Source organism: Phoenix dactylifera, chromosome 16 (assembly GCF_051530095.1).
Source record: "Phoenix dactylifera cultivar Ajwa chromosome 16, Ajwa_hap1_PhDact_Kaust_v1.1, whole genome shotgun sequence".
In the NCBI taxonomy this organism is placed as follows: Eukaryota; Viridiplantae; Streptophyta; class Magnoliopsida; order Arecales; family Arecaceae; genus Phoenix; species Phoenix dactylifera.
The window spans coordinates 11,697,004-11,708,706 of NC_143205.1; the positions used below are offsets into that span (position 1 = coordinate 11,697,004).

Sequence of the window (11,703 nt, forward strand, 5' to 3'; positions counted from 1 at the left end):
TTCTAGAAATCCATCCCGTAAGAGACTTGTGGTACTATATTTTTATAAACCAGCACAGCAATATTTGCTCCTATCTTAGGCCATGAAACACAATACATCACATTATTCTGTTTCTCGGTATTGCCTAAAAAAATAAAAAAATAAGTTGCTCCAAGTGAAAACGGTTACAGCACAGCAGTTTCCAAGGATCAGTATACATTAAACTTCATACATGTGTAAATGAAATGAAAACTAAAGATGGAAATAGTGTTCTTGGTCTTCGTTGCCAGTGATGTCAGCCACTAGCATACTTGTGGTAACTGGCTGAAAATCATCTGACATTATTGTGGAAACACACTGCTTTCTTGCATGTAATAAACAGGTTTTTGGGTTTCATACAGTGGAAGACAACTATGAGATCTTGCTACATGAAAATATTTACTGCTGCTCCATCTACGAGAAGAAAGATTTTTTCCGATTTCTTTCTAACCTGGCCTCCCTCTGTCATTAAAGACAAGAAAAGTTAATTCAGGAATAATTATAATTGCGAAAAAAAATGCAAATTCATATTCCTTTTGTACGCGAGTATAATAAGAAAGAAAAGAAATGCAAGAAAAATAAACATCCTGAGGCTGTACGATGTAAATTATCTTTACGTTAATATGTTTTGTTTCTATGAAATTTCAAAAATATTTCAGACCTGGGATTTAACAAGGTATTACGGAATCCTAGTATAAAATTTCTTGGATTAGGAGTTCCAACTAAGTTAGTAGGAAAATATTTTTGATAAGGAAAGTCAATTTCCGGTCTCTTTACATACTCCATGGATCAGTGATCATGAATCAGTGTTTTTTACTTTACAGGTACATAACCTTCATTGGATGGTTTACTTTGCGCATATTCCATTTCACACTAAAAATAAATATGAAGATCTTGTTGCATCCTATGTAGCTAGAGTATCGGATTCAGGTCAAGGGTATTTCCAATAGTAATATTTATTGTTATCTCATTCTGACATCTTTGAGAAACCAAACCGCATTACAATGATCGGTCCCACGTGCCAACAAAACAGCAGCCATCAATCTCATCACTTCTCATCGACACTAATCAAATACATCTTGCACCAACTCTAAACGATGGCAAGTAGCCCAACTGCAGAAGGATTTGAGTCGCTCAACATTGTTTCAGGATAAATGAAGTCTTAGTCTATCCTCATTTCTACACTACCTAGCAAATTCATCACCACTGGACTAACAATGGGTTGCTGTAATATGAATGCCCTTTACCAAATTCATATTATGAATTTACCCATTTACAATGACAATATTAGAGAGCGCTAATAACTTACAATGTCAGAGCATCCATTCGTTAGTAAAAACCTTAGTAACAAGGGCTACAAGAAAACCATATAGGATGAGCATTGAAGTTATCAAAGTGAGAAGTATGTGTCCTGTCTTTGCACCCTGAAAACAACTTCAGAAGCTTTACTTCAATTTGGTACTAAAGTTGGTTTTTGCAATGTCTTTTCATGGCTCAATAAATAGGATGCATGTAACAGGCTTACTAGCATGGATCTTCTGCTTAGGGGCCGCACCCACGATATCTCCCTAGAGACTTGTCCTCACATCAACTTCTTTATTTAAAAAAAAAAAAAACAAGCAAAATTAAAAGACCTTCTTTCCCGCACTCCACACCAGAATATGCTCTGGTCAGGCACTTGTCTTTGCTGAAAATGGTGCTTCGACCCTTCTCTAAGTATAGTAGAGCCATCTGTCATTTTCCAAATGCATCTTAGGCATGGTTTGATTGGTTGATTACAAAATTTCGCTGATTGTTTGCAAATGCAGATGGTTAAATCATCCATGTTTTTTGAAGGTAAACCAAAAGGCCTTCTTTTAGTTGTTTGTGGACGAAATTATCACCATGAGCAGAAATTCCTACATCAATGATATTTGAAATAAAAGATACTGATGAAGGATTGTGAGATGATAAGGTACTGTAGCAAAACAGGAACTTTATCTTTGAAGAAATAAACTAGGGAGAAACTGCTATCCTTGGGTAAGAGATTATAGCTTTAGCAAAATGAGACTCTCCTCTTTATTTCTCCCTCCAGAGTTGTGTTCAAGGGGAGGGAGCCAGCCCCCCTCCTTTTATGGGGATAATCCTGCTCTAGCTAGGATTGAGGTCCAATTAGAAGCTCAGATAGAGAAAGAGTATTATGGAGTCTCCTATTTCTCCAGTCTGATATTAATTTGCTGTGTTTATCTGTTTTCCTTCATTTCCCTGCTTTTATGGTGAGGCTGAAGATTGAAACCTGTTCAAGGGATTGAAACCTGTTGACACCCAATTTTCTTCATTTTTTATGTTTTACAGTACTGCTTTAGAGATCTGGAGAAGGAAGGAATCCACTGTATAGATACAGAGAAATCGGACATCTTATCAAGGTATAAATGATTATCATCAAATTTATCTCAATGCTGGGAAAAAGTACGAGCATGAAGGGTCTCGCGATTTCAAATTATACCAGATTGCTACAATAATTATCCATTTTCAATTATTGGTTTCTTAACCAATGAGGAAACAGCAGCAGCTATATCAAGGGTTTAAGGTCATGGCTTCTCTAACTAACCTGATTTTTGAAAACATGATCCTAATTAGCATACTTGTTATATTTTATATCTTCCCTGGTCTGATCTCTGTTTTATGGTTATGTTTAATCATATTATTAGTTGGAAAGTAGTTACAATCCTCAGTCTGAAATTTGAATCCCAATAGCTGCTTATAACACCCTATGAGACACAATCTACTAAGACAATTTAAGACATACCAAGGTTAAGCATTAGATCATCATTAACCGCCACATTCAACACAATCTCTTACATATCATCTGCTGCCACAATCAACTGATTGCTATCATCTCCACCTTATCAAGTAAACTAAACCTACTCATAGCTTCCAATCTGCTTACAGCCTACATTCCATCACAAAGCTTTAGGTTTATTCCCTGTTACTCCACAAAAACTCATAGACATTCCTGTCAACCAAGATCTTAACATTAGCTGCCTAACACCATGGCAGAGACAGACAGCACAGGTTCTGGATGTCCCATCTGGACTCCAAACTCCTTTGCAATTTCCAACTCCTCACATAAAATTGTCTGGGTTCTGAAATTATATGCGTGATATAAACATTGCACTACCACATTTTTGTTATAGTAGAAAGCAAATGAAAAAAATTCAGTCTCAAACCTGATTAGCCTGACTTATTGTGTATCCAACTTGAACTCCCACTTTTATCATTACTACAACTCTACTAATGAAGAGGATTTACAATCTCATCATACTGGTCAATTTATGCTTCCTAACCAAAAGAACTGGCTTGCTCTCACCATCTAACAGGCACAAGCATCAAACACACTCTTCCTTATATGAGAAAGCTTTAATAAGTACATACATCTTCTCAAATACATAATATTGTTTATGTATTTACACATGCACGTATACATATTCAACCATCAAACCAATAGTAATTGAAATTGCACAGTTGATTATAATACCTAATTGAAAATCTCACCAAGCTCCTACCAGAAATAAATAAATAAAGGAAAATAAAGAAAATATATCTCCAGAATTAAAAGTCATAAGAGCTACATCAGTTTGTGGTTTAACTTTGGGAACATAAACGTACTACATGAATGAGAAGCCTTCTAAACTCCAAGCAATGAATGTTATACCTCTTTCTTCTTGCATTCTTTGTAATCATCAAATTGTTGTCGACATTTGCCCTTGTCCTGGTTAGCTTCCAGGCCTAAAAATTTCATTACAAACAATTAATAAGGTAAACAATGGAGAAAAAGACAAAGTAAAGGAAGATACAGCAAAAAGCGTATTTGCCGTAATTGTAAGTTCTAAGAGCAGGTACAATTTCTTTTGAAAAATTTATATAGTATGAGTTTGGTCATGTTGCCCATCAAGCAATTTAAGAAAACAAGGTGCACAAATACCAATATACTGTAGCCATTTGCTACATCTTGCAATTTAATGAACCTCATGTTGAGAACCAACAATCTGTCTGCAATCCAGCAAATATCAAAGTGAAAAATGAGAAAACCAATAGGTTATTAGGGCTGGAATCGAGCCAGACCATGCCCTTGCCAGAGCCCGGCCCAAAAATTTTTTGGGCTTCAAGCCAGGCCCAGGCTTAAATTTTTCTTTTTCAAAATCCCAGCTCGAACTGAACCTTGGCCCAGGCCTAGTCTGAAACCCAAACAGGCCCGACCAGAATTAGCCTGTTTGGACCAAAAGGCTGGGCCAACTGAATTGGCCCCATTGGCCCGAAAAGTCTAGGCCTTGTGTGGGTTCAAGCAGCGAGGTAGGAAGGAAAATATAAGCATGGACTCAGGTATCTAGTGACAGCATAAAAAATCATATTTGACCGTAGATTAGTAGTCATAAAACAGGCATTAGCAAACCCTGGTATTAGCAAAAAAGGGCACCATAACAACAGAAGAAATTATATCATCAAATTATATCCAAATATTAAGTTGTAAATCCCTGTGCCAACAATTTAGTTTAAAGGAAGCAAATTCATAGAATAAACTAAATAATCAGTCAATTAAAACTCTGTAATAATTACCTATTAATGATTATATGAACAATTAAATTCTAAATTCTTCAGATACTTGTTATAAAAGTTGATGCAGCCTAGGAAATGCTGGATGCCGCATTTTAAGGATCAAAACAAATTTAAGATCAAACATTAGAGTTAACTGATGGTGGTCACAACCAACAACCTTCTTTCTATAACTATCAGAATAACTGGTCAAATTTCAATATCCAAACCCTAATCCTTAAACCCTATCTGCAATACCTAATCCCAACCGCATTCAAAGAAGTCCTGGCAGCGAATAACCCTACATGAAGAAATCCCCAACCCCAATCAATCCCTAATCCCTAATTGGAGAATAACCATTCATATACTTTCCAATGGCTTCGAGCCAAGCCCAACCTTGCCTCATCCACCGACAGGGGGAAGAGAGATCATGGAGAGAGAAGAGTAAGGAGTCGAGAGGAAGAGAGAGAAAGAGAGAAAAGATACCTCACCAGCACTCTAGACAAGAAGAGGGACTTGTTTGCCCTGTTTGGACCAGTAATCAGCGATGATGGAGGGGGCGACATGAGAGGCGACCAGCGACAAGAGGCCGAGCAGGAGGGCTCGGCTACTAGCATTAAGGAATAGCCAAAAATCTAAATTGCTGAAGGGAATTAGGGATCAAGGGTTTAAGCCTTTCAAATCCTCAACTTACTGAATGGTCAAACCATACATCACCTCAGGCTCAGCCTCTTAGGTCCTCAAGCTAAGCTGATCAGGCCAATTATTTCTAGTCCACTCAATTATAAAGTTGAGTCATGCCTCGAGCCAAGTTTGGGCCTGGATCCAAGCTCGGGCTTCAAGCGGCTTCAAGCCGGGCATTGGTAGGGCGAAGCATCAACTTGAGCCTGGCCCGAAATTCTTTTGGATCCTATTTTCAGACCCAAGCCCGACTCGGACTGCCTTGAGCATAGCACGCGGCCCGACCCAAAGCCAGCCCGGCCTGGCCAGATGGACCTAAGGCCTGTCCGAGCCCATTTACAACCCTATAGGCCATACTGCAAAGTTACACTCGAAATGAAGTTCTATACACAGTAACCTATTATAGAAACCTTATGATGCACTGATTATTCCAAAGCAATGAATTTGAATTAAATACAATGCAATTGGGGGAAAATATTTAATAGTTCATATCCAACTAACTGAAATTCAAAGATGATAGGAGTCAGCATGATGCCCACAAGCTGGAAGCATATAGGCAAAACAAGCTAGCTCATTGGAGTAGCAACATGGCAGACTACTGACTAGCAATGGTTAGAACTGGTGGAACTGCAAAACAGAAACAGATGGTGCCAAGAATCTGCAGTAAATGATATCGGGAGATAGCTTAAAGCAATTTAAGAGATTAGTTGGGCATGCATATCAAGAGGAAGTAGCTGCTCTTCAAGCAACAAGATACCAAGATCGAGATGAGGACTGCCAGAGCAGAACACCTTGTGAAATTTGATGACAGAATGGGAGGCGGTGCTTGTGGCCCAAGCCATTAGTCACAAGGAACAGGTAGAAACTAGCATAAGTTCACCCGATAAGAAAGCTATAAACTCATTAGGTAGTCACATGAAAAGGAAGAGAAATTAGGAAAAATAAAAGGATGACATAGATGTCAGACTAAGATTTGGAACCAAAGGCAAAAGTAACATGTCAAAGGGTGACCATGCCTAAAAGAAAAGGCAAGGTCAAGGACAATAAGTTGACGGTAAAATCAAATAAAAAATGATTTAATTATTAACCTTGAGGTTTAAGTCATTAAAAGAAGAAATTGACTAAGTATTGAAGCAAAAAGAAGTAGCTACCCTGAAAAAAAAAAAAAAAAAAAAAAAAAAAGAGGCAACGACTGTGATCACAAGGATGAAAATAATGTGCCAACTCAAAGAAGCCAAATTATGGACGTCAATCCTAGAGAATATCAAGATGGTATAGAATTGCCAAGATGACAACAAAATAGAAACTCCCCTCTCCCAAAACCACCAGTACCAAAGAAAGAAAGAAAAAGAAAAAATGACAACGACACGCAGAAAGAGCTGTCTAAAAAATGTGAAAATTCTAAATTGAAGGAGGTGAAAGGATTCTTCTAGTAAAAACTAGATACCTCAAAGGGATCTGACAAATAAGCAAAGTGCTAGAACATAATAAAGGAACCTTCAGATAAATCATCAAAACAAAAGAAACGCCTCAATCATTTGGCAAGGCAAGAATAGAGGAAGGAGATGTCAAACTATGAATTTAATAAAACAAAGAATAAAAGATACTAAAGTTGGAAGCAAATGAGCACAAGGACTGGGATTGACTGCAAAGATTATGAAAAAGAACAGGATTGGAAAAAAGGTTGAGTAAACAAACTTCAAATTCAAATATATTATGCACTCCCAAACAACTGAGGCAACAAAACCAATAACGTCAAGATGGGTGGGGAATGGATAAAAGACACAAAAAACCTTCGATGCAAGTGATGATCTCCAAACTAAAGCAACACAATCTGCGATTTTGGTATAATCATAGCAAACACCACATAGTAACTTTGGTACTCTAAGATGATAGGATACTTGATACCTGATATTCTTGAATTATGATCCATCTTTGTTTTTGAGATAGTTAGGACCAAAATATGTGAAATTCAAACCATTTTAAATTTACATGAATAGATGTTGGGTGGTGAAAGAACTTTATGACACCCAAAAACAAAAAAAATGAGTATGATGCCCATTTCAATATTACGCAGTCTATACAACATTGCTAAACTTGGTTGTTGATATCTGCAATCACTTTTGATGATCCATCTGCCAAAAATTGATAGTAAAACATTGTTCACTGATAGAGAGTTTGAAAAGATAAAGGTGGGGAATTTGAAGTTAACTCATCGATCCATCAGCACAATAAAAGGCTTGGATGATGAACCAATGCTTAATGGTCCAAATTTTATTTACCAATTTCCAACATTATCATCGATGAATATCATGGCCATCCAGCAACGACCAAATGAAAATATTCAGAGACGAGAAAGTAGTGAAGAGGTCATGAAGAATCAAAGATTCAATCCTGCAATGTAGATTATAGAAAGAGCATACTAATCTTCTACAGTGATCATTAAAGATTTCAAGATGGTGGTTTGGTCTTCAATACCAAGAAACTTGAGCATGAATTGGATTGAACAGTATTTCATTGGGGCCTAGAACCAGAATGTATGTTATCACAAAGGATTCACAATGTGCTATGGTGGACAAAAGCACATGTACACTTTATATTGTATAATTCTTTTTGTTAGAACCATAGAAAGCATAACATTCACATATAGGCAACATAATAAATGTGCTATTACTTAGCACAGTTGTAGACTACATACATTAACTAGCTTTACAAGGCCCTAAATAATTTTTTATTACATATGCTCACACATCCTAAATAAGTCTCCACCAGTTTGTTCTCAATTATTGCCACTATGATGCCTCCAGTACAAGTATATGACTATTGACTACCATACTTCCACCTTAAAATTTTCATCACTTAGTCCAAGAGTTTTCTGGGGAAAGAAAAAAATCTTCATAAGATGTTGCATGGAGGTACCGATCCCACTAGTATGTTTTCTTTCCTAACGAATAAGATCAAATGCATAGAACTTTTATTATACTGATAGAATAGTAAGAAAATTTTTCTGTGTTTATACTGATTGAATAGTAAGAAAATTTCTATATGTTTCACAAAGGGAATGAAACTCAAGCAGGGGTTGGTGGCTTTGACTACGCCATTTTGCAAATATTGATAATCCACGAAAAGTCTGGGAAATGCTAACCTTTATTGCATGAATCTGATTATTTTTCCCAGATGACCTTCGAAAGGCACAAAATAGCTAGACTAGGACTTTACGGCAAGTTTGTCATATTAAATTCTGGAACAAAGTGTATTTATGGAGCTAGTTAGATGAAACAATCGCACTTCTTTCTATTGCAAGATTCTCAATTTTATTAGATGCCACACTTCCTTTTGTGCAAAATAATTACATAAATACATACATAGACACATAAATATACATATAGATATGTCTATTTATGGGTAAATATACAAAGAAAATTGATTACCGTACGATGAATTATTGTTGCTTTTATGATGCAAGTTTCCAATTAGGCATGTCCACAAGTAAAATGGCATGATTTTTAGTTACTGGCACGAAATAGTTAACATGAGATCTTTAAAGTATGGCTCAACTATCCTGATCCAAAAAGAAATACATGCTGCAACAGATGTTGAGGCCTTCAATTTGTTAAAGATATAGACTACATCAGTTGAAGAAGACAAGGAAGATAGTGGTAAACAGTATGGCTTGGCCAGATACAAAGGAAGGAAAGGAAGGGGGTGAGACAGTGACAGCCCCCACAACTTTTCTCCCCTTTTCATTTCCTTTCTGCCTTCTACATCCCAGCAGACATGGAGGTTTTGACTTTTGAATGGTCTTGGGCTCTTCAAATCTCCTTTGTGAAATTCAGGTAGACATTTCCTGTATTCTTACATGAAGATCAAAATCTCTGCAGCAAACATTGCCCACAACCTCTTCCTCACCCTCTAGAGTCCCCCCCCCCCCCTCTCTTTCATTTACGCTCTCTTTGCAGCACAAAAAGACCTTGTTGGCACCTAGAAACCCTCATTACTCAACCGAATCATTTCTAGCACCATTACTCATGGTTTGCTCCGTCCTTAAACCGCTTCACCAACTCATCGGACTTACTTTAGAAACTTGCCCTCCTAATATCCATGAGGACCCTTCTGGCTAGCCTTTTTGGGTGAGATCTTAGGTTGTTACAATAGCCTTTTTGTCACCTCTGTCATTATTATGATTTGAGCTATTGTGGTTTTAAAGTAAACAATGTCACAGAAATTTGCTCCATCTGATTTTTGGAATTAAGGGACAACTATAGTTCCTAGTAGTAAACCTTGCCTCGTTAGCTTTTCACCTACCTAGACTCTTGCAAGTCTGAAGGAGAGCCACCAATAAAATGCATAAGCTCAAGTTCAGAATAGTAAAGAAGTCCCTACTTGCAGCTATCCTTTTAGGTTCTAAGACATGGCTAGAAATTCAGGACAGCTTCCCAAAGGATGAACATTATGTTGACAGTCCCTGGTAGCAAGTTGAAGATCCTTCAATGAAACCTTGTTGACTCAAGTTCTGCTCCATAGTTGACTACCCATTTGAATGTGTAAAGGCTATGATGATGATGACAGTAAAACCTATTATGACAGCCGCAACTATGACGATGACGACAGTGGAGGCACTTTATATATTATATGCCATGATTGATAGTGCATATGCTTAATACAGCCCGTCATGCATTTTCTACAAATAAATTTAGGCTCAAGTCATATTGGTATTACTGTAGCGCAACTTTATATGTTCATGAGTTGAATAATATATTAATTTGGCTAATCGATAGTATAATAATCTACCAAAGACAAAAGGAAGGAAAGTTGAAACTTAATAAATGTGCAAATATACTTTAGATTAAATCTTATTTGAAGCTTGGGATGGCCAAAAAGAGGTTTTGTTACTTACACTGGAATGTTCTTTAATAAGAAAACCTATAACTCTATGCTATTTTGACATTTTGGACTATCATAAGTAAAACACTTCATTTTCAAAGCTCCTTGTCATGCCACATCATGTCATCTTCCAATATCCAAATTGTTGACACTCCAGCAATCCTGAAGCTTACTTGTCCATGAAAAACAAATGCTCTTTGTGGAATGGTTACAAATGTCGCATGAAATTCATTTGTTCTTTGTACAACTATAATCTACACTGGCACCATTTGTCTCTCAAACTTACTTCACAACCATCCATCAAATGTTTCCTGTCTTGATCAAGCATGTATGCCGTACATTCTGAATTCTTCCCAGCCACCTATCAAGCATTCCCTCTCAATCAAATCACATGTACCACAAGGCATAACTGATAGAACAAACACAATGTATCGTTAGGTGTAACTAATAGAACATAATTTAGTCTAAAGCTCTCCTAAGGGCAACTTGCAATCACAATTTTTTCCCTTCTAGTTCTTACTTTAGATGAGTATTTTTGGTCTTTCACAATAGGTAATCATCTCATGAGATTTTTCTTTATATCATGAAATTTTATTAAGAATGAGTTGGTACCTGCAATCTTAGACTCCAGCTTGTTGTGTAAATTTTCCCTTTCCCTCTTTATTTCTCTCTCCTCCCCTCTTCCTCCATCCTCCCTCGGACCCATCCTTTCTTTCTTCCCCCACATTCCCCACCTCTTTCCATTTTCTTTCTTCTTTTCTCAACTCATCGCTCCTTCCTTCCACTGCCATCATCATTAGCCTATTGTCCATCATTAAACTGCAATAACATCTATCTGAGCTATAAAGCAGCTAATACGATTCCAATTACTCCATATAATGAAAATCAGGGAACCAAAAATTCACCAGTAACATTGGGTTTATGTTAAACCCACTGAGATCTAACATGCTGGGAAAGCAATAGCCATGAATAGCAAATCCAATACACCCCAAAAAGACTTGAATATACCTCAAAAAAAGATCATAACCTACCATATGAAATCATATGAAAAAAAAGCTAATAAATTCAAACTGGATTAAAATCAGCACTAGGATTAAAATCAGAAAGGAATAAAAAAACGGCAGGAGGAGGGATTGAGTGGAGTTACACTTGAGAGAAGCGGTGTACTGGAGGAAGCAAGGGGAGTCCGAGAACCTCTCGGCACTAGGATACGGTGGAGAAGAAGAAGAGGGAGGCGAGGGGGAGCGCGACGACGCCATCGTGCCTCTGGTTTTCTCTTTGTCGACGGGCAACAACACAACCGGGTGGAGGGTTAATATACCGGCCGGTCAGCACCTCGGCTGCGTGGTGAGTCCGACCGAACCCGGATCTGTGGCTCGGCCCACCGTTTCCTTTGTGCCTGCGCCAGAGCACCGCAATCGCTATACTACTTTTTTTTATATTAGTTTATAAGTTAGGAGATATCTTGTCCATTCAATAAGTTAAGATATTTAATATTTTTTATTGTAAAGAGGTTTCTTTTTTTTTTTTTTTGCTGAAAAAAAGGGG

The 11,703-nt window shown here is 37.3% G+C and overlaps 1 protein-coding gene across 1 annotated transcript; it reads right to left on the reverse strand.

The window, feature by feature from the left end:
* Positions 1-11,500, reverse strand: LOC103723540 (Cox19 family protein (CHCH motif)). Its single transcript, XM_008814484.6, has 3 exons — positions 11,303-11,500; positions 3,713-3,786; positions 1-480 (listed from the first exon to the last, which is right to left on the reverse strand). The coding sequence occupies exons 1-3, from the start codon at positions 11,412-11,414 to the stop codon at positions 433-435; spliced, it is 234 nt and encodes a 77-aa protein (XP_008812706.1). The 5' UTR covers positions 11,415-11,500; the 3' UTR covers positions 1-432.
* Positions 11,501-11,703: the final 203 nt, after the last annotated feature.

Coding starts and splice junctions, on each gene's coding strand:
- LOC103723540 (XM_008814484.6), bottom strand. CDS start 11,414: ATGGCGTCGTCGCGCTCCCCCTCGCCTCCCTCTTCTTCTTCTCCACCG. Junction 3,787..11,302: donor GTACACCGCTTCTCTCAAGT/GTAACTCCACTC, acceptor TGAAATTTTTAG/GCCTGGAAGCTAACCAGGAC. Junction 481..3,712: donor AAGAATGCAAGAAGAAAGAG/GTATAACATTCA, acceptor CTTTAATGACAG/AGGGAGGCCAGGTTAGAAAG.